At 37.4% G+C, this 24,149-nt stretch overlaps 2 protein-coding genes across 2 annotated transcripts in view; one reads left to right on the top strand and one right to left on the bottom strand.

The window, feature by feature from the left end:
- The window catches only part of LOC121639980 (titin-like), a 618,411-nt gene that overhangs the window by 450,361 nt on the left and 143,901 nt on the right, over window positions 1-24,149 (bottom strand). Inside the window, exons 11-19 of the mRNA XM_041985600.1 lie at window positions 22,235-22,537; window positions 20,729-20,989; window positions 19,902-20,150; window positions 19,569-19,682; window positions 19,431-19,446; window positions 19,243-19,334; window positions 18,873-18,935; window positions 18,713-18,772; window positions 18,354-18,419 (exon numbers count right to left, since the gene is read on the bottom strand). Of these exons, the coding sequence (XP_041841534.1) occupies window positions 18,354-18,419; window positions 18,713-18,772; window positions 18,873-18,935; window positions 19,243-19,334; window positions 19,431-19,446; window positions 19,569-19,682; window positions 19,902-20,150; window positions 20,729-20,989; window positions 22,235-22,537 (1,224 nt within the window). The remainder of the gene's footprint in view (window positions 1-18,353; window positions 18,420-18,712; window positions 18,773-18,872; window positions 18,936-19,242; window positions 19,335-19,430; window positions 19,447-19,568; window positions 19,683-19,901; window positions 20,151-20,728; window positions 20,990-22,234; window positions 22,538-24,149) is intronic.
- On the top strand, window positions 6,820-14,179 carry LOC121640028. The gene is made up of 13 exons (XM_041985699.1): window positions 6,820-6,907; window positions 8,931-9,126; window positions 9,400-9,531; window positions 9,616-9,657; window positions 9,813-9,899; window positions 11,018-11,110; window positions 11,328-11,447; window positions 11,776-11,907; window positions 12,139-12,240; window positions 12,536-12,592; window positions 12,725-12,894; window positions 13,454-13,518; window positions 14,008-14,179. The coding sequence occupies exons 2-13, from the start codon at window positions 8,934-8,936 to the stop codon at window positions 14,051-14,053; spliced, it is 1,239 nt and encodes a 412-aa protein (XP_041841633.1). The 5' UTR covers window positions 6,820-6,907; window positions 8,931-8,933; the 3' UTR covers window positions 14,054-14,179.

A 24,149-nucleotide genomic window follows, 5' to 3' on the forward strand; every position in this document is an offset into this window, starting at 1 on the left:
CCACATGATGAAGCTGCTCAGGAACACATTGGCTGAAGCAGTTTCACTACAAACAGCAAAAGGACTAATTAAATGGCAATATATAGTGGAGCTAAATAAACTTCAGGAGGCAGAAGGACTGAGGCTAGGAAACAAGCTGAAGATGGCACACATTCGGTGGGAGAGACAGAAGATGAAGGTAAAACTTGCAACTCAAGTTTTCAGCAGCAGTGTGGCTGATGCTCTGGAGTTCTGCAACAAACACCTGCATTTGCCACAGTTCAGAGGATGTGAGGAGACTGTGGACTTCTTGAGAACCATTGATGCTGCTTTTGATGTTCTCAACAGCAGGAACCCTCTGGGAAAGGGATACAAAGCCCCAATGAGGACATCAAACAAAGAACGCGCAGAAAAAATCCTGCTAAAAGCAGAAAGGCTGCTTCTGGATCTCAAGGACAACAAAGGAGCTCCTGTTCACTGTGGAAAGCGACAGACATGCATCATTGGCTTTATCGCCAGTTCAAGAAGTGTGCTCAACATCTTCCATGACCTGGTGGAAAAGCCAGATGCCCCCTGTCGCTATCTCCTGACATACAAGCTCAGTCAAGATCACCTGGAGCTTTTCTTTTCCTCTGTCAGAGCACGTGGTGGATTCAACAACAATCCCACGTCCAAGCAGTTCACAGCTGCCTACAAACGTCTTCTGGTGAAGCATCAGGTCAAGACTGGAACAGGAAATTGTCTGCTTATGGATGATACTCACATCTTGGGGGCAACACCTGTGTCAGTTAACACCATGCGTAGGTTTGACCTGAAACCTGTTGAGCAACTCCAGTCTGATCATGATTACTCACACTGCCCCAATGTTGAAGTGGTCTCTGAATACAAGGAGGCTGCAATCAGTTACATTGCGGGCTTTGTGGTGAAAAAGATCAAGGAAAAACACCACTGCATTCCTTGCAATGATGCACTAACAACAGACTCTGCCATCCATCCTTTCCTTCTCCTGAAGAATCGAGGAGGTTTGCAGAAGCCATCACCTGGCATCATCGCTGTCTGCACGGAGTCAGAGCGTTGTTTTCAAAGAATTTTGAAAACAACTTCTGGCAAGCATTCCCCAGGGACATGGCTTAGCATCAGCTGTTACCAAAGAAGTGCTAAGCTACAGTGCCGACAAAACTCTGTTCCCAGGGCTGCACAACCACATGTTTGAAACCACTGTGGATGACAATCATGTACACTTCTTGGTGAAAATGGCATCTTCCATTTACTGCACCATTAGATTGCACCATCTAGCCAAACGAGAGTCTGAAAAAATAAAAAAAGATTTTGTCAGACATAAATACACCAAGCTGGTCCATTTTCACCATCAGTAGTGTCCATGAATTAGGATTAAAGCTTATGTGACTGTCGATGTATATGTACTCTATCTGTGTGCTTGTATGTTTGTGTGTACATATATGTGTGTGTGTATTTATATTTGTTATTTGTATGTATATATATATATATATATATATATATATATATATATATATATATATATATGTGTGTGTTTGTGTGTTTTGTTTGAGCAATCCTTTGTCCACAGTGATGTAAAACAATGTCAACATGACTCCACTCCCAAATTACGAATTTCCAATTTAGGTGTGATTCAACCTACTGCTCTATAGAAAAAAAACTAAAACAAATGCTATCTTCATAGTAAAACTTGGAGCTTGCATGACGGAGCACAAGTCTTTACATGGACTAAGTAGTTTTATAAGTTCTATAGAGTAATAAAAAAAGACACGTTCATAGTAAAACTTGGAGCTTGCATGACGGAGCACAAGTCTTTACATGGACGATGTAATTTTATAAGTTCTATAGAACAATTAAAGTCTTAATGTGGACATAATTATCATTAATAAATTTCCCGAGACCTCTAAACCACACATACACATACAGACACACACGCACACAAAAAAATGGTTAGTTCTGTTTTATTTTTAAGTTTATAAAACTAAGTTCAGTTTAGACGTTCACCGATGACTGTGTTAAATACTTACAAATAAAAATCTGTTTCATGTTCAAAATGTTAGATCTTTGAAAAATATATTTCTTTCTATATTCATGGAAACAATATAAAAATTAAGAAAATAACATGATAAAATGTAAAAAAAAAAAAGATGTGACTTTTGATTTGGCTCTTATTCTCATTAGCCATTTTTTAGATTATTTTCAGCAATAAATCTGCCAAAAGGTTCAGGCAGGTCAAAAAGTTGTTTATATTTTATACATTCTGTTGTTGTCCTCTATAAATAGCATCTAAACAAATTGAGGTTCTGTGTCTCTTTTCTAAAAAAGTCTCTTATTCTTGTTCTTCTTTTAATTATTCTCAACAATAAAACTGCCACTGGTTTAGGCAGACCAAAAAAAGTTGTTTATATTTCATACAGAAGTTAAAGTTGTTATCAATGATGAATAAAGTCTAATGAAATTGAGGCTCTGTGTCTTTATTAAAAATTATTGTTATTTGTTGATCTCGTCAGGGTTTGTCCAGTTTGTCTTTGGTCTTGTGTTCCCACTCTTGGCCTGCACCTTGCCGTGGTGAGTGGGCTTTTAACTAAGACAGGCTATTTTTATGTTTTGTTTGTCTGTGGGCTGCAAAGGCATTGGTAGTACATGAAACATGACTATCTGGTACTGCCATTCATTAAAGTTTTTTTTTCACCATACTCCACAGCTGGATGCAACATCATGGATGATTGGACCAGTTCATTCTTTCTCCTGGAGTGATGTCCCCTCTCCCTCCAATCTCTGTTGAGAGAAACAACTTACTTATTCAAAATGGAACATGACAAATGTGTTGGTATTGATAACTTTTTATACTTTGATTTGTTCATGTAAAGCTTCTCGTATTAACTCATATTTAAAGTTTTATCAAGGAACTCCAGTAAAAAACATTTTTAGTCTAATTATGTTATCTGTACATATAATTGACAAAACCCCACCTAATAAATACACACACAATTATTCCACATAAAGATTCGATATCCAACGATCTACCAACTAGAGCTCTTATCTATGTGATGTGATACACCATGTGGATTCAAGGACACCAATATAATCTAGGTTCATATTTTTTTTGTTTTCATTTACTTTCAGCAACACTACGCAAGTAAACTAGTCATCATTCGATTTTATATTATTAAATACAGAGTAGTTCACCGTAAATGCAGTCATGATGACATTTGAAGGTTGAACATGGGACATTTTTATTAAAAGCTATATATTTGTAAAAGATAATACCTCCAGAAGGTATTTAGACGGATGCAGAGTGAAAGTATAGCATTTCCTTAAAAACATATATTTAGCCTTAAAAATAAATCTTATTTTGGCGGGTTTGACAAAAAGATTTCCACAGCATTCAACATACAAACAGACGTGGAGATAGCCACGTTTCTCCTGGACCAGTTAGCTAACTCGTTTGCTAAAGTAGCCGGCTACCTACCAGCTGTTATTTTTCTGCCGTCGTAACTACAACCTAGAGCTAATTAGGATTTAGGTCACAATACGTTTAAAAACAGGAACTATCATGCATGTAATATCAAACATTAAGAATACAAATGTATTAAGTTACTCGATATCAGAAAAAAGAAACTTAACTTTAACTTAACTTTTACGAACAGCTTTCCCATCATATTGAAGTCAACAGCCGTCCTCCTCGCTCCCGACACAGCATGACCGCGCTTCGGCAGTGCATGTGCACATGCCGTGACGTCACCGGAGAAATAGAGACTTTTCTGTGGCTTTTATGGCCTTTTGAAAAATAATTGACGGATTAAATGTCCATGAATTAAAAATATTGAATAGAAAGATTAGTAATTAGCTGTGTTTAAAGCTGAAGACGTCCTGTCAACAGTTTTACAGCCGTGTCTTTTACCATTGTGGCCTATGGGAAAAATGCTTTTTGGGCCCCATGGGATTTTTTGTTGCAGTACCACGAGTGGCCACTGGGAAAAATCGGCGTGCCGCCATTTTCAGTCCGTTATCCAGTTCTATAATACATCCATGGTGTAAACCAGTGCTCCGCCTATCAGATCTGCTCGGAGATGCGCAAAGATGACGTCACGCATTATAATTGGCTGTACGGCAGTCTCACATTTTATGCGTTATAACTCCACAAGTTTATGGATACAGAAGAAGAGGCAGAAGAAGCGGGAGATTGTTGGATACTGTTTGAGCTCTCTGTGTTCAAGACGCAAGCGACTGAGCGACTTTGTAAGTATCAAGGTAATTTGTAATACAAAAATGTGTGTTTGACTGAATTTGGTCCGATTATCTTGCCAACATTAGCGCTAAAGAATGAATGCTAATGAGAATGCAAGTGCTTAACTGTCAGTGTGTCGGTTACGAACGGTTTTGAACTGGCTTAAGTGTGCTCCTCCCGAGCATTTTGGTCTGAAAAAGGCTTATGTTAATTAATCATAAAAGTCCGTACATTCATTTAAATCCCAGCCGCTGCTCCTTCAAATTTATTTCGCTCCTTTTTAAAAATTTGTTTTAATTTATTCATTTTTTGTCATAAATCCATCAGCACTTCTCCACCTTCACAGCAGATGCATTCTTAGTCCCCCCAAGCGCGAGGGTAGACTGATAACTATATTGCTTTTATATGCGTAGAAACATTACGAATCTGGCCAACGATGGAGATTTTTACTCCGCCATACACCTGCAGCTCTAGTTAATGGGATCGCTGGTTCCACAGTGCGCACAGCTTCTGAAGTGCTTCAGTTTGGCTGTAACTTCTAAATGATTTATATAACCTCATAATAAATGGTGTAATTTGTAGCGGTGTTTAATTAAAACGTTTTTTAGATACATGCAGTCATGGACGATTCTGCATGGATGCAGCATAAAACAATAAGTAGCTAATTCTGATGCTGCTTGCCTGTGTTTCGCGTGACCTAGCTTGCTGTAACAACTGCAGATAAACAGTCTCTCAGAAAGAATTAGAAATATTTACTCAAGAAAACCTTAAAACTAAGCAGACGTGTTTTTTTCTGATCATAAAGTAGAACATGAAAAAGATCTTAACTTGCAGACCGAAGGGATAAAATCCCTGCTTTATTACAGAAATGGCTGCTGAACCATTTCTGATAACAAAAAAATCACAGTATAGTGGATTCTGGATTTTCTAGAAATGGAACAATAAAGTTCAGCAATGAATTGTTAATATCAGGACATGCAGATGGATTTATAAAATAATTAAATATAAACAGGTAGTTCATTATTATCTGACTGCTTTTTTTCATTCATAAAGAATAGCAATGTGCAGTAAGAAAAAAAATGAGCATTTAATGTTTACAAAATATCACAAAGCCATATTAATTTCTACTGATTTGAATAAAGCTTAATTTTTTAAACAATTTTTACAAAATAAATATTAAAATGGCAATTAATACTTTTTGAAGCCCATTGTCTGCACCTGTAGGTCTAATTAATCTGCTGCAGTACACAACATGCTTCCTCTGTTAACATGAACATAATACTAGGTGAATGTACGTGTTATGTGGACTTAGTGCTGCTGAGACAGATGCAGACCAGAAACACCTGAAGAAACTGAGCAAAACGGCTTTAAAGACAAGATGCAGTATTGCAGAAAGAGAATCAGCAACTTCCGGGTTACGGAAAGCCGACAAATTAAATTTTAAAGTCAAGTTCTGTCCTATTTTAACCTCTAGCAATCTTAACATCAAATCAAGTGTAAAAACAGCCTTCTTTTGTTTTTTTGTTTTAGATTTATAAACGAATTATGAAAAAACAAGCTGATTTATTTATATTTTGAATTTCGTTTTAGAATTGAACGAATGATACACGGATTAGTGATCTATTTTATTTGGTTTTTGACATAACAAACAAAAAAATTTCCTGTGTATATTTCAATATTATGCTCAGATCACAAATGCAAATTGAAAAATTGGACCACAGGACTTGATTGGAAATAACTGGTTGGGTTTACGTGACCCAGAAATTTAGTCAAGAGCATTAAACGTAAGCTTGATAAACGCCAGGATCGATCAATCAGGAGGAGAGGCCAGTCAGCCCCATTAGCCATATCTTCATGAAATGTTTCTACATATGAGTTGTTATAATTTGTACTATATGCTGCACACGTGAATGAAGACTCGGTGTGATGTTGTTTATTTGCTAGATTCTGTAAAACAAACACATGGCAATGAATCAGTGTCAGTGTTTACTGCTGGCAGAAGCGCTCACTAAAGGGTATCTCCCTCTTGTGGCAGAAAAGGTTAACTCCTATTTTCCGATGTGCAACATCTGAGCGCTGCAGAGTGAGTCTGAGATATGGCCTTTTCTCCTCAGATCTGAGCACATAATCTCCTGAGGCTCATTTCTGGGCATTGCAGGATGCCCATTTGCTGCAATATGCATGAAAGTTCGGTGTGTGTCAACCTGCTGTTGAACAAGTCCGGATCAAAACAGTGTGGTTCCAGCGCCACCATGGTAGTCTACTACCTTATCTGAACCATAACTACTGTGCACAGAGCCATTTCCCAGCTCAAACCGTAAACACAAAATGTTTGATTTTGTGTCAGTGTATTGTCAAAGTACTCTTGAACTCAAATCATATCTATAACTTTGCATTAAGTTAACGTCTTATTAAGAATAACTGAAATAGTGACTTATTCTAACTTCCCAAACCCGATGCCCATTGTGGTGTGCTTGGGTACAATTAAAATTTCATTGTCTCACTGTATTTGATACTTAATGTCATTACTGCCCAAAACTCCCACGACTCATGGTCTCCTGGCTGTTACAGGTTTTTGATTCCTCGAGGGAAGCAGGTGGAGAGTGAGGCTCTGAGGCTGTCAGACGGTGAGACGGTGAGGCTGATCAGAGCCTGGAGCAGGACAAACAAACAATTAAGGTGAATCTTCTTTGAATTACAAGCTCTACGTGAAAACCCCTGCATCATTGTCAAAAGATGGCCTCAAATTATCTTCAAAAATGGAGGAAGGTCAATACCATAGTCAACAAATTAGCTGAGAATGAGAGTGAAGATGAGTTCATGGATCAGGTTTCAGATGTTGAAGACATTCTGGGTGAGGAAGAGATCCAGTCAGTGGATGATGGCATGGATCAAGAAAGACAGAGTGTATATTCTGACTCAGAAGATGAACAAATGGAAGAGCCAGCTGAAATAGCCAATGAACACTTGGATGAAAATGGATTGGATCTATGCAGTGACTTGGCAGATTGGGCAGTGACCAGTAATCAAACACACAAATCTGTCAATGCCCTCCTCCAAATCCTTCGAAAATATGGGCATGATTATCTACCCAAGGACTCCCGGACACTTCTCTCCACTCCAAAAGTAGTTCAGTGCCAGGCAAGATGTGATGGAGAGTACATTTATTATGGGCTAGAAAGTGGAATATGCCGCATACTTTTACAATGCCCAGCTTCCACAGAAGACATCGATGTCCTTATTAATGTTGATGGTGTACCAGTGTTCCGATCTAGTGATGCTCAGTTCTGGCCCATGTTGGCAAAGGTGGATGGATTTGAGCCTTTTGTCGTCTGTCTGGTCAGTGGCATGGCAAAACCACAACCACTGGAAGACTACGTCAAAGACTTGGTAGAAGAGATTATGAGGCTTAAGGAAAATGGAGTACAGCACAATGGAAGAGTTATACAAGTGCATATAAAAGCCTTTATATGTGATGCTCCAGCAAGGGCTTTCCTAAAAAAAATTATCTACCACACTGGATACTCGAGCTGTGAAAGGTGTGAAGAGGAAGGTGAATGGTCGGGGAAAGTAGTGTTCAACAGTAAGGATGCATTCACAAAAAGGACGGATGAAAAGTTCAGCCAGATGGCCTACAAAGGAAAACATCAGAATGGGGAGACGCCTCTGATCAGAGCAGGTGTCCCATGTGTCAGCTCATTTGTGCTCGATTATATGCACCTAGTTTGCCTTGGAGTAGTGAGGCGCATCCTATATTACTTATGTCGGACCGCTAACCCTCGTAGACTCCCTCCAAGACAGAGAGCTGAACTCTCCAATAGAATTGTTGGATTGAGGAATGCAATGGTTAGTGATGTAGCCAGGAAGCCTAGATCCCTTCATGACTTGGACAGATGGAAAGCCACAGAGTTCCGACAATTTTTGCTGTACACTGGACCTGTGGTGCTACGTGGAATTGTGGACCCAGATTTGTACCACCACTTCCTCTGCCTTACAGTTGGAATGTCAATCCTTCTCACAGCAGATCGTGATAGAAGAAATCAATTTCTGCCTTATGCAGCTGAGCTCCTTAATCATTTTGTGGTCCACAGCGCAGAGGTGTATGGAGACAAATTCACTGTCTACAATGTACATGCTCTCAAACACCTCCACGAAGATGTAGCACACTTTGATTGCTCATTAAATGATATATCTGTTTTCCCCTTTGAGAACCATCTTCAAACAATCAAAAAGCTTGTGAAGACCAGTCATAACCCATTGGTGCAAGTGGCAAAGCGTATAGCAGAGAAAGCGTGTTCACAAAAAAGTAAGAAACTGAAGCAAAGGCCACTGCCGTTTGTGTCGGTTAAGGGAAGAGACGGCTGCTTTCTGCTCAAGGACGACAGTGTTGCATTCGTAACAGAGAAAAGAACTGATGGAACATTAGTTTGCAATGTGATTCCAGATCGTCGAACCTCCAACCTCTTTGAGAAGCCTTGCCAGTCAAAACTTCTGAACATTGCTTTTGTTCGCAGTATCCACGGCATGGCTAAAACACAGCTACTACAAAGCCAGGACTTGAAAAGGAAAGCTGTTTGTCTACCACACAATGGAGGCTATGCAATCTTCCCTTTGTTGCATGAAATTGAGTAAATCACTAAAACACTTTTTTAAAATATTTTTTTTTAATTTTTATTCACTTGCAGTTCTTTATACATTACAGACAATGGTTTATGCAAAGGCTGTTTGGCTTGAGGGTGACAAACAGTTTGAAGGTGTCATCCCAAAAAACTGGATACAGGAAGAAAAAAATGTTGTTCGATGGCCAAAGAAAAGTGTGCATTCAGCCCATAAAAAAAAGATGGACCCAGAGGTTGACTGGAAAACGTTCCCACTGGTGAAAATAAAGACAATATCAGGTATGTCCTTTTCATTTTTTATGAAGCATAAATAAACTACTGCTGTAAAAAAGCGAATTCTGAGTAAAAGGTTGTTTGGGCATTTGGTGCATCTTTACAGATGACCTTTTGGGAAATGAAAGCACATCCGGTCAATTTGTTGTAGGTTTGAGTATGTTGTGTATCTTTGTCTTGTAAAGAATTATGGGGAGTGAGTCATGGTTGAGCTGCTTTGCTTGAGAAAAGGTTCTAAACATTCTGTGAGGAATTGACAGTTGGTCATGTCTTTTGTAGACAATGAGAAAGATTGTGAAGATTATAACTACACTTCATCAGCCCAAACTGACCATGAAGGTTCCACCATTGTGCCAGAAGAAAACAGGAAGCGACACGTTAAGAAGAGGACATATGATGATTTTGTTGATGGTAAGTGTATAAATGTTCTCTATTGAAATATGTTATATATTGTTTCACTTGCAAAAAGTAGGCTAATTTAAATAACAATTTTAGGACAATCAGAAGATGATGTCTCAGTGGCTGTGAAAAAGACAAGTGAGTGGATTTACATTGCTTGAATCTTATGGAATTCTGATTTTTTTTTTTTTTTAAGTTTTTTTTTTTTTTCCAAATAATGATTTTATCAGAAGATATTGCAAACAGTGATACAATCTGTGATGTGAATACTATTTTGACTATTTCATATCTAGATAATACAGATTTGCACGCATATCCAAAGCCTCCTGAAATCCAGAAGAACAAAGCTTCTGCTACTATTGATCAAAACACTCCTATGGGTAAGTCAAGTGGGCTACCACGATAGAGCAGTGTTCAGCAAAAACGGAAAAAATTGTTGGTATGAATCAGTTGTGTCACAATATACTGCTATTAATAATAATTTTTATATTGATATTGTCTTCAAAGTGCATTATTAGATTATGGTGGTTAAGCTTCACTGCCTTCTTCATACATACTTATTCCACATTCTTACTCCATCTGAACATTTCATCCTCCAAACTGGGGGCAGTAGTGAAACTACCAGTAACAAAATGAATCTGTCAGCAGAGTCAAGAAATGTTTTTATCTCTTCACTTGTGTAAATTATAGCTAAACCAGCACAAAAACTATTTCCAACATAAACCAGCATTATCTGAACAGATGCATTACAAACCCAAACAAAAAGCAATATTTGCATTTTGAAACGTAAAACGCCTAACCTTTGAACTATTCACTTCAGTCCAGTATAAGGGCAAGGAATTGTGGGTAATGTGGGGAGATTCTACACTTTGCCTCAATCCCCTTGCTCTGATAAAGTTTGAGAGGAGAAAAGGGAACAGGAATCATACATAGTCAAAAAGGACAAATAGTCCCCTGTCTATAACCATTGTGAGTGTAGATGAGTACAGATTTTGTCTGTTACTGGTGATAAAGAGGCCGGTGAAGTCTGAGAGTCTCTAAGTTCACACAGCAGAAATCTTCTGCATCTGCCCAGAGAGCAGCACTCTGTACAGGTTACAAATTGTACATAAATATCCATTTAGTGCCTGTTTTTAAATTGACCAGTCTCACATTTATGAATGCATTGTTGAAAAAACAGACTTGAAGCATAAATCAACGCTTAGGTTGCAAAACACACAGCTTACATTGCACTAGCAGGGATCCGCAGCTTACAGCTACAATGATGAGAGCATTAAGCAAGTCCGTTTCCATTTCTCTGTAGTTAGTGCAACAATATCACAGCATTGTATTCTGTTATCATTATCTGATCTTGTCAACTTGAACTCCTTGGCCTGGTGTACATAATCACACTGTATATACAGTAAAGTTATATATGATTTGAATTCAAAGTTAGTCGGGTCATTTGAATTGATGTGAAATGTAAGCTTCATACACTGCATTCGAAATGTAATTACAGAATCCACCATGGATAATGACGAGTTGACCTGGAGTAGACAGCTGCCAAATTCATCCTCAGAGGACGCTGAAAGTGAACATGACATTGGACATGGTAAGATGTGTTGTATGGCAATCATTAGGCTTTTGTCACACATGCAAATGTACTAGTGGTGAATGTCTTGGCTTCTTGTCTCTTATGTAACCTGCAATTGGAGCCATTGCTTTTATACTGACTGCCAGGATGGTTACAATTAGACCATTGCTGCCAAAGATGATTGCAGCCGTGCTTGTAGACACATGTAAAATTAAGTGCCATGTCGGTGTTACAGAGCAGTCAAATTCTAGGAGGGAGCGTTCCAACTGCTCCAGTCAACGCTCAAGTTATGGAAGTGATGGAGGGCGCTCCACTTCTCTGGGCTCACCTCCTGGACATTCCTTTCCCAGAAGTGGTAAGATAATCAACTTGGAAAATGTTGTTGGCAAACATTTATTGGGGGGGGGGTTGACAATTTCAGTGTTTAGCTGACTACTGTGAGTTTCCAGTTTTCAAAAAGGACATTTATGATGTGTTTTGTGGTAGAAACAAAACACACTATTACAGGGTTCCTACAGTCACAAAAATCATAGAATTAGAAAATAGGTATTTCTAGGCCTGGAAAAGTCATTGAAATTGATCTAATGCACAGCACTTTCTTCTCAGTTCAGTACTTAATCAAAGCATTTTTCGGTCTTCATGTTCCACACATGCCATGTGTTACAGTGTTACATGTGTTACAGGGCCGTTAAGCTTGAGGGAGCGCTCCAACTCCCCTGATCGCGAGTCAAGTCATGGAAGTGATGTAGGATGCTCCTCTTGTCATTCTCAATCAGCAGTGGGCTCAACTCCCAGATGTTCATCTTCAAGATATGGTAAGAATAAACTTTGAAAACGTTGGCAATTTTTTGGGAAGTGGGTGGAAGTAGGTAGAAACAAAGTCCTACATACCCTGGAACAGTCATGGAATTAGAAAATTGTCATTTCCAGACCTTGAAAACATCAGGGAAATTTATTTCATGCCTGGCTTTTCCCTAGTTCAGTACTTAATTGTTGAAAGCATTTTCCTGTCTTCCTGTCCCACATGTGCCATGTTGGTGTTACAGGGCCGTCGAGCTCTAGAAGGGAGCATCACACATCTTCCAATCGCCGAACAAGTCATGGAAGTGCTAAACATGCCAACCCACGACACTCAACATCAGGACATGGTAAGATTGAACAGTTCTAATCTCATCATAACTAGGGATGTTCCTGGCGACTAATTTACCTTTTAACTCAATGAAAATTTTAATCAAGAATTTTGGGAACAGTCACTGAATGAAGTGGTGGAGTATTCTGGATTAGCAACTATGGGAAGCACCAAGCAATTAATGAGGATATTTTATCACTCAGATCACTTATCCAACCCAAAGCTCAATGTCATCTAGTTCAGAAACTAATAGAAAATTTAAAAACAATTTAATGAGTCCAGCTAGAATATTAAGTTCAAAATGTTTGTTTCAGAAACGCCAAGAGCTCCAACTGACAACAGCGTGGATATATTTCCAATGCCCACGGCCAGTAAGTAATTAATTTGTCTTGTTTACTGCTACATTTTTATTTTAAATATGCTCATTTCGTGCATGATCATAGTAATTTTAGTTTCATATAATGTAATTAATATTCTTTTGAAATGTCTTCATACCATTTTAGAATTCCAGAAATGTGTTCTCAAGAAGCTTGTGGAGCTGACAGAGGAGGTAAAGCACATTGGGTGTGCAGAACCCAGTGCTTCAACTTACCATGTTCGAAGAATGGAGAACATGGAGCAAGTTGATAAGTTGGAGGATGAACTTCAAAATAATGAAGCAAGAGATCTTCTGGTAAGATATTATTTCATGAAACAGTCATTTCTGATGGCAATCTGCTATCCCAAATGTGGGCGACCATGTCATTTTGCTATACCGCTAAATCTCAAATGGTGTCTGGGTAGATCTCTGGATCAGCTGGAAAACCCAGACAAAGATATCTCTCTTTTTGTCACTGAAGAAATCAAAGCCAAGCTTACTGATTTAAATCTCAAAACTAGGTTGCCACAACTTTCAGTTTTTACAAAAGACCTATACAGGAGGGTCTAATTAAGGAAAGTGCATATATGCTTGTCCCCCCAGATAGGAGGAATTTACACATTCTTATTAATATAGAAATAGGGACCCATTCTATGTTTGGATATTATTATGAAAGCTGTAATGAGAATTTGAAAATGTTGGTGATTTTCACTCAGCATAGATCTACCATCACCAGCCATACAAAGTAGATCTCGTGCCCCAAAAGGTTGCCCACCCCTGTGCTAGCTGGAATACTGCTAAGTTTTAAAAGTATAGGATTCAAGGGCTATAAAGTGTCTGTTACAAACTAAAAATATTCACTCTTTTCACATAGATTTCCCAGTTAAGTAGGGTTGGAGGTAAAAACACGAGGGACTGCACAACAAAGATTTTGGACAGGTAAATCTTTATTTCCCTCACTTCTTTCTTATTTTCATCTTTCATCCTCCCTCTCTCCACCTCAATCCCTCCCCCAGCACACAATCCCTTTCTCCCTCTATTTCCTTCTTTCCATTTCCCTCTATCCCCCAAACCTCACCTCTCGTCTTTCCCCAGCTCTTAAACAACACAATAATTTGCCCGATTAAGTGTAAAAACCTCATGTGGAAATTTTTCAGGATGATGACAAACTCCCTCATGTCCCAATTCAACATGAAAGGCCATGGTTCCAAAAGGGCATTCCAACCGACAGCCCTTTACACCATTATAACTGGTACATATTAGGAGTTCCACAACTTCAAATTTTTTGCAAAAAGATTTTTCTATCAATACATTTGAAATTCAGCATCGTTGATGTAAATATGTGTATACATTTTTTTTTTTGTTCATTTGATTGTATTGTGTAATTAGGAATAAACAAATGTTGATTACATTTCTTTGTCATTGCAGCTGCTGTCAAAAAGTGGGACAGCAAAGCCACAGACCACGAAATTAAACATGGAATGGCAGAACATTTCAAACATGCTCCTGGGCGGTCTGGTGGTGGAGGCTATGTTCAAAGAAACAAAGCAGGTGTGTCCACAATAAGTGAAGGAGTCCAAAAAACTGGAAGTCAGCTAAATGTTAGACAGATTTTTGTATATAGATATTGTCATGCACTTGTGTGTTTTAGTGTGCCTGATATGCAAAGCACAATTGCACACCAATTGTAATTCCCAATATATTTTTATTCTTCCCCCCAAAGTAACAGTTATGGTCTTTAAGCTAGGAATTTTGAGAGGTATCTGCCTCAAATTAACGAAGCTGGTGACCGGGTGCTGCATGTTTATCTCTGGGCCCAGCAATCACTTGCACCCAGTGACTCAGCAGTCACTAGGCAGAAAGGAACAAAGGTGACTGATTGGCCTCAGTGACCCACTGCTATTAATTAGTAGGCCTGTGGGTAGTATTGGGATGTACATCAATGATCAAGCACACCAAAATTTCTATGAGAAATTTTTCTAGTATTGTATGGACATTTGTCGGGTGACAAACACAACTCCAAATGAATGATACTGTTGCACTGGGTGTGTAAATAAGTGATGCAAATGCTGTTTAGAAAAGATAGCTCAGATTTTAAATACACAATGAGTGCAGTTCATGTCCAAATGTGATGAACTAAACATAACTTGCCTATTTGCAGTGCAACACTGAGGAGGGAAAAAGGGATTGTTACCGAGTTCATCAGTCCACATCAGTTTTGTTGTGTTTTGTGGCAGATTTTGCAAATATATGAAAGAAGTTCAGTCCATGTGAGAACAAAAAATGTTTTATTGGTACTTTTTTGTGAATTGTCTTAATTTTTTAGGGTAAAGATTCAGTCATGAATTCATGATTAGGCTATATATTTTATTATATCCTCATTTATTATGAATATATAATAGGCCTAATGAATATATATATAATCATTAAATCATGGTTGAAATTATTTTTAATTTTTAACCAAATTTAGACAGCAGAGGGACGTTTTCATAAAGACGTCTCTTCAACGAGGTGAAAATGACGTCTTTTCTAAATCTAAATCTAAATCTAAACGTTGTTTCAACGTATGGAGATGATGTCTTTTCAACGTCTTTTCAAAAACTTTAAAATAACCACTTTTCAACTAAATTTAGACAGCCAAAAGACGCCTTCACAAAGACGTCTTTTCAACGACCTGAAAATGACATCTTTTCACCTTTCACTTTTCAACCAAATCTAAACGTTGTTTCAACGTATGGAGATGATGTCTTTTCAACGTCTTTTCAACCAAATTTTGCTGGGTGGGAAAATTTATATACATAGCCCTTATACTCTAGTATTTACCTTTTGTATTATTAACAACCTTGACTTATGTTTCACTGGGAAGGAGAACGACTTGTACTCAGATAATATTTAGTGAGCTCTCCTCTCCCATCACACCACTGATATCATTCTTTAGAAACTTTGTACCAGGCTGTGCAGGGTTTGCAGACAGTGTACTGAAGATTTGCAACCAACGACCTTGATGCCATCACGTCATGCGAGTGTATATTAACCAAGCCCATGTGTGTTTCTGCGGACTCGCTCAGCCAAAGCTGTTTGACTGTGTGATTCCCATTGCTGATCAGCTCTTAATAAAAATACTTTGTTTGATTCTCACTTAGTGTGTGATCTTTGATAATAAAATTCCACAACAATCTAAGAGAGAGTAGTTTATTTAAAGAATGGGTTTATATTTAATCTGCTGAAGAATAGAATGGATTCTTTTTTATTTATTTTGCACTATATGAGAGATAAACTGAAATATTGTCCATGTTTTTGATTGACTGATTGATTTTTATTTCGAACAAAAAATAACACAAATGAATTAGAGTAAATAAAAAAGTAACAGTTGCTATAGAGTCTGAAAAGGAGCAGGATGAAGTTTAAAAACTTATTTATTCCTGCCTCCCTTTTATAATCATAATTTTACTTTAATTTTTTTTGGAAAAAATAGATAAAGAATGAATATAAACATGTATATGGGGGTATTTTCTTTAATCAAGACCATACTTGTTTGCTTTGAGAGCAATCAATGACTGTTCATTCATTACAAGAGTTCTCTGCAACCCTTAAATATACAACTCCACATATACTCCACAAACAATGTCCAAACAATCTGATTTGTGTTCACCAACCATCACATACTGTTGCCTTTTAGCCTCACTGTTTTAGTTCGTACACTGCAAACACCATGAAGAAATGAGTTTATTTTTACCTCAATACATGCTGTGTTGATGCAAGAAACACAAGCATGAGCTCTGAAATTTAACTATGGTCAGAAGAGTACACGTACAAAGGGCTAAAATTCAGAAATTGGGGAACAAACCAAAAACACAGAAAGCTGAACGCCTCCATCAGTAACAGTGATGCAGGATTTTTGTAATGAGAACTAATTTCTTTTAACCACTAACAGAGTGGATTGTTTCTGTGATATTAATGAATTTTACATCATTGCTGCTCCATCACCAAGTTTTTTCTGGATGTAACTTCTGAATAAATCGTCTCATCAGCTGCAGGAGCTGGTTTTCCTGTAAATAATGAACTTATTAGTTTAGAGGTCTGCAATAACATCTTAATTTTAAACTGATTTCTCTGGTAAAATCTTAAATGTATGTTGAAAACACAAGAGAAAACAAGTTCTTCATTATAAAAATGAGTTGGATGTTGCAGTGATTGTTCAGTAATATGAATTTCTGTCTTGGACAAAGGCTGAACAACAGGTACAGGTTACAACAGGTGCAGCAGCAGGTGGGCGGAGACTTTACTTGCTTTTGTTTTTCCTGTGCACCTGTGCATACAGCATACTGACATCTAAAACAAAAGCCACATGTCACATTTAAGTTTTTAACTCATCATATAATCTCATCGAGGGTGTTCTTCACACACAATAAAACCTGATGAAACTTGACTAGTTGAACCTTTTTAAATGGTAATGCTTCAGTCTGAGTTTTAAAATAAACATATGGCATCTAAACCATTTACACTGAGATCATCTGAAGTACAACAAAACTAAAAATGTCTGATCTTTGGTGAGAAGAGTTAAACTGCAGGAAAAAGAAAACAAAGCAACATTCTGAACACGTGAAACTTCACATGTTGAACTTAATTAGAACAAATGATTAAAAAGTCAGAGGTGGGAGTGTGATATGTGTCATGTGACTGTCATAGAACAAATACAGTAAAATAATTCAATATTAGAAATAAAATAAAGTTATTAAAGCTGCAACACTTTAAAATCCTCAGTGATCTGAACTCGTCATGTATCTTAATATTTTAAATAAAAGAACAAATTATTCATTTTCGGTTTTTATTATTATATTTTATAAATACGAAAAACAGCACACACGTAAAAAAGTTAAAAAAGCAATTTATTTTGTTCTGCTAAAACAAAGTTTGAAGTTATCATAAAAATTAATCATGAAAAAATATATTAAAACATTTAAACGTCATCCAAGTTTAAAAAAAATAATGCAACCATATAATTTCATGTAATTTGTCAAAATATATATTTTTAAAAATTAAAGCTACAATGCAGATATAACAAAGCATATTTTACTTTTATCTTTTGCTCCATTTACACATTAAAATGTAACTAAGTGCCTAAATGATAAACAATGAGCAGCTTGAGCTTTGAGCTTAAATAAAGAGGATAAATAAAATGTTGCATCATAAAAACAGAAGCTACTGAACATGTCTGATATTTGGATAACAGAGTTACAAACAGCAGTTTCATACAATGATTCTCTTTGCTGCTTCGCTTCTCTTCACAGACTAAGAACCACAAAAGAAGAACAAATGAGGTTATCTAAGACGTCTGCGTGTTACTGAGTTTTCTTCAGTCTTGTGTTTTCCTGAATAAAGCAGCACAGCATGCAGCCTACATGGCAGCATTGTTATCCAGAGCTGCTCCTAATCCGACCTCAGAATAAACTGCTGCATCACCTGCTGCAGGACTCCACTTTCCTGTGAACGGAGATTATCTGAGTCACATATTTGCCTGTAAAATCATCTTTAAGACTTAAAATGGACTTAATATAATTTCTTTATATAAAAGGAATAAAAATCTATAAAATGTTTTATTGTCCTTCACCAGTTACCTGCAGACTGTTAGTTAATACATGCAACATGTCAAATAAGGAGGATTTTTAAGAGGAACAATTTTAAGATTATTTGATGAATTACATGCTGTGAATGACCCAAAATAAGCATCTGAGAAAATAAGAAATGCAGGTAAGTGCATAGAGTTTACATACTTTTGTTTTTTCTCTTGGCTTTTCCTTTATTCTCATGGTTGATGTCAGCGTACACTGGAGTGGACTCTAAAACCAGATACATGTTAGCAGACATGCAACAATAATGCTAAACCTTCATTATTATTATTATTGTTTAATGCAAATGACTGACAGTATTTACAGAGAAACTGTGAAGATGATGAAGCGCAAAACAACAGTAGCAGAAAAAGAAAACAGAAAAACTTAGAACAAGAAAAAAAAAGGAAAAAACTCTAATGTTGACGTTACATGGAGCAGCATTAGTGTGTTATAGGTGTGTATACACATGTGTAACAAGAAAAGTAGAAGTATAAGAAATAATACTGATTGACTGACTGTACCTGCAGTTCCTGTCTTCACTTCAGAGTAAACACAACTCTCCTCTGGTTCATGATGCCTCCCTGTTAACACACTCACATTCATCCACTAAAACACACGAAGCTCAAAACCTTCAGAGCTGTTTTTCCTCCTTTAAACAGTGTGTGTGTTGGTGTAACTCACTCTTTTTCCCAAAATGTTTCAGTTCAATAAGAGAGTATGTGCCATCTCTGGATTCATCTGCATCTGAAACATTTCATAATTCCACATCAGTCACTTGTTACAAGTTTTCTGAAATCACATCATTTTTACATTTTATTTCCTTTCAGTGGGTTTGATCGACTCATAGAGACAAACATCATCTACTGGAAATAAAAGAGAATAAAGAGAAGATAATGGTTATTCCATGATTGGAACAAACATGGAATATTCTATAAAAATATTGTTTTCTGAACTTTTTCATTTTTATTTATTTGTTTATTCTTATTCTAATCAGATCATCGATTTTAAAGGTTAATAAAAAGTTAGTAAAATAAAAAGTGTAAGTCCTGACCGTGGAGAGGAGAGCTGTACTGGTTAGTTTCATTCTGGTTGACTCCAGGATGTGAACTGGAGCTCTGACTGCTGCTCTGTGACTGGATCCACCTAAAACATCATAAATACACAATGTTTAACACAGAAAAGTTAAATAATGAGGATTTATGTTGGAGATGGGGTTAAATGAAAGAATGATGTACAGACCTGATGCAGCATAAATCTGTTAAAAAGACATTAGTTGTTAAAGGACTTTGTAGGTCATTTTGTTCTACTGCTGGTTTGTTGTATAACATCAGAATGACTCTGAATATTTGGTTTATTAAAGAGTAAAAAAGGTCTCACCCTTGGACCGTTTGCAGAGACACAACAAGAGCAGGAAAATCAATAATATGATTCCAATAACTGATCCAACCATCAACAGCACAGGAAATGAAGAGCTTTCAGGTCTGGACACAGCTGGAAACACAACAGAAAGTAATAATGTTATTTATATGAAGGGTTTAGAACATAATTCTCTCAGTGTTTCCAGAAAAATAAATGTGATTTCAAGCTTGAACACAATGAAAAAAAATCTAGATCTACAGTAAAAACTCATCAACAAACTTTTTGTTTCTCCTGCTTTGAGCAGAAAAATGATTTACAAAGTAAAATGTATGATAATTTAATCCTGCTCACCTGTAACTGACATCCAGCTCTGTTGTGACGTCTTTCCTGCATGTTGACACTTGTAGAAACCTTCGTCTGACTGTGACACTGCAGAGATGTTCAGCTCCTCTCTGCCATCATGTTGGAGAAGTTTGTCATTGTGATAGAAAGAAACACTGGAAAGTGTGTTTTGTTCTCTCAGTCTGCAGCTCAGACTGACAGAAGCTCCCTCAGTCACAGGATGGACGGGGCTCACCAGGATGACGCCATCATCATCATCTGTAAAGAAAAGTCAGTGGATATTAAGTTCAGTCAGAGATCAGCTGGTAGAGAGATTCAGAAAAAGCTGATTTATAGAGAAGTAAATAAACTCTTTATCATTAAACACAGAGATCTGATCATGTGTATTTAAAAACATACACATGTCCTGTATATACATATATACACACATACATGTTTACACAGATCTAGACATGGTGTGGCAGTGGTTCAGTCTAGTTCTGAGTGTGGTCTGTCCAGGGCAGGTGGTGGTGGAAGTTTTGTAAAGCCTGACAGCAGCAGGCAGGAATGAAGAAGAAATATTTATTGTTCTATAGTTTTGTGAAGAGATGAAGTGAATGAAGTAAAACCTACAGTCAAGAGTTTGATGCTGCTTTGTGGTGATGGAAGAGAGAGTAGTTTATTTAAAGAATGGATTTATATTTAATCTGCTGAACACAGAAGGAATTAATCTAGCAATAATAAACACAAAATCATAGGATGTAATCACGAGACAAACACTGAAAATCCATTTCTATATGGAAATGACATTAATGATAAGTGATACTTAAAAATGAAAACAAAGCATCATAACATACTCTGTACAGTGATGTTGACTGTGTTGCTGAACTCTCCTGATCCAGACTCACACCAGTAAACTCCACTGTGGTTCATGTTCATGTTACATGAGGATCCAGTCATTCTCCCCCAGGAGGAGCAGCGTGACAGATGATGTGTTTCTGTAAACCTCATCACTCTCCACTCAGCAGAGTTTCCTCCACAGTTCAGTGAAACAGATTCAGATGTGAAGTGTTGAACTCTGTCAGGATTCACTGTGAGAGACGCTGCTGGATGAACATCTGAAAAACAAACATAATGAAAGGTCAACCTTCATGAAAAAATACTCTGCAATAAGTTTAAAAATATGGAAAGTAAATTTGTATTTTGATAAATTCTTCAGAGTGAAAGTATTAAATGCTGTTAGTTAGGGCTGGGCGATTAATCGAATTTAAATCGCAATTACGATCTGGGTTTTCAACGATCATAAAAATGAAATGCTCCGATTATTTTTGTCCTTCACAGTTTCCTCCCGTGCTGTTCTCAGTTGCTAATCGAGTGCCGCTTGCATTGCAGCGCTCTGCTGCAGACTCCTCCCACAGCCACGACTGCTTTAGTTTTATTCAGCGCGAGTTGCAAACACCGCGCCAGTTATGGGCTGGACACACGGGAGGCGACGTCGCTCCTTCTCCTTCATTTTCTATCGAACTTGCGCGAGGAAGCGAAAATCGCTGCCCTCCTCCAGCCAAGCGACAGGCAACTGTCGTGCATGTGAAATGTTGCGCTCGTGCACGCAGACGTGCACACGGAAGCTTGCGATGCGACACAAGAAAATAGAAAAATGTTCTATTTTTGTAAGTCGCGACTAAATAATCCACCAGCTCCCAGAGTCACAGAGAGACAAACGTTATAAACAAACAGAATGTTTTTCTCGTTTAACACAGCAAACAATCTAGGATTTAAGAAACTCATCAACACTTTGACAAATGGCATCACTGCCATCTCAATACCATTTTAGTGGAGTGTCTCTCCTGCCCTGTATGATGAGTGTGACGAGGGTGTTGTGAAAGACGTGGCGACAGTCCGATGTTTCGCCACCGCTACGGACCTGTGGTCAAGCAGTATAGAAATGTCTCGCTACCTTTTATTGACGCGGATTTCAACGTGAAAACGAAATGTCTCCAGACTATTTTTTTCCAGATCACACCGGCAGAACATAGCTGCTGGTCTGAGACAAACAATAGCAACGGGGACCTAGTAGAAAGAAACTAGTCTGTATTACCACAGTAAACACTTAAGATGTCTTAATGACCCCCCCACTCTCTCTTTCTCTTATCGTGTTAAATAATCGAGATCTCAATTTCAATCAAAATAATCGTGATAATCATTTTTCCCATAATCGAGCAGCCCTACTGTTAGTGGATCAGATGTTTGGAATAAGCATGAAGGGATGATTGTAAAACCTTAAAAGTGCAGAACCACAGATACCAGTAGGCAAGGTCAGGGTTAATGGAGACAGAAAGCAATAAACCGACATTCAAACTGACCTTCAGACCAGACAAATGTGGGTTTACTGTGATCAGAGGAATAAACACGGTCCACTCTTTCAGCTCTACACACATATCCTGCTGTGTGTGTTTGTCCATGAATGATGTAGGAATCATCTTCAGTCCCAGCAGTGCTACCAGGCAGCAGATCATAACTGTACCTGTTGTTTAACAGATCAGGAACAGCTTTATACCAGTAGAACCTCCATCCTGCAGACGGAGGTTTAATCTCACATCTCAGAGTTACTGAGGATCCAGGACTCAGCCATGATGGAGACACAGAGAGGACAGGCCGGGGTTTATCTGTTGGAGAGAGATTTTATCTGAATGAAAACATGTTGGACCTTGTTGACTCTTAACTCTGAATAACATTTCTCTACAAATGTTATCAATTTTATATTTAAATTTTTATATGTATTTAAAACATCTACATTTGTTCAAATAAACTGTTCAGTTAAAATGCAAATAAAGGAGCTCATCTCAGTGTCCAAGGAGAACAAAAGTTATTCTATTCTATTCTATTCTATTCTATTCTATTCTATTCTATTCTATTCTACAGTCATTTAGCAGACGCTTTTTCCAAAGTAGCTTACATTTGAGAGTAAGAACAGCACAGAGAAGAATTCAAACAAGTTGGGATGTTATAATTAAGTGGTATTAAGCTGCTGTGAGTCCAGGTGATGTCATGTAGTATAGAGGCAGTGTATATCATTTATTTAGTTTTTTGTTTTTTGTAGTTTTTGTAAGTCATTTCGTTTATATACAAGATCACGATTTGATTGAACAATATCACCTTGGGCATAAGTGCACAATTCTTATATTTATAAGTTCTTATATTTGAGTCGTTTTTTCTGCTCATACAAGAAATAAAAATATGTTTAAATCTGTAAGAAATTACTCAAATGTCAAAAAGTTTGTTCTCCTTCATTTGGATATTGAGATGTTTGATTTTGGGTTTTTGCTCCAACAAGGATTAAAACTATAACAGTAATAGAATAATAGAATAAATTTAATTGTTCTCATGAGATCCAGCTTTGTCCTAAAGAAACACTGTTAGGTATCAGGTAAGATGTACAGGGAGCTGATTTAACAAGATATAATAATTAGGGCTGTCAAAAATAATGTGTTAAAGGTGTTAATTAATTTATGTAATTAACTGCGTTAAAATTGTTATCGCCATTAACACATGCATGACATGACAAGCCCCATACATCCATCATTTCTCTGTTATGATGGTGGGACGTGGAAACGAAGGATGGAAGAGATCAGCCGGGTGGCTGTATGGATGGACTTGAGAATAAACACAGGCCTCCCTAATTCAAATACTGCACACATATGCTTGCATGTACACACACACACACACACACACACAGGCTGAGTATTAATCAAAGCTTAATATTCTATAAAGACCGACATTTACAGACAACTATCAGCCACCAGTCCATAGTTTTTCTCTCTCCTGCTCTCATTAAAAGACTCAATACAACGTTCACAGCAGGACTCTGTTATTCATATGATGATATGATTTTATGTTAATCTGGAATTACATGATTGTGTCATTTTGTCAGTAAATAATTAAAATGCCAGTTTACCATAAATATAATACTTTAAAATCAATATTTGCTGCAACAGTAAAAACAAGAAGTGGTCAACAGCAGCTTCACCTGATGTGATTCTACTAACAGAAAATGAAAAAGTTGACTCAACTTACACAGACAGGAGACTGTCAATCTTTAAAAGGAGTTCCCAAATTTTGTCATGCAATAGCCCACATGTAGAGGTATGTTTGGTCCAGAAGGACCCACCTCAAAAAAGTAAAGTGTCTTTTAGTCTACTAGTCCGTGCTCTGTGTGACCTGTGGAGCCGTCCTGAGGGTAAGAGCTCAAACAGGTGGTAACCGGGGTTTATTGTTTAT

Source organism: Melanotaenia boesemani, chromosome 5, assembly GCF_017639745.1.
Source record: "Melanotaenia boesemani isolate fMelBoe1 chromosome 5, fMelBoe1.pri, whole genome shotgun sequence".
In the NCBI taxonomy this organism is placed as follows: Eukaryota; Metazoa; Chordata; class Actinopteri; order Atheriniformes; family Melanotaeniidae; genus Melanotaenia; species Melanotaenia boesemani.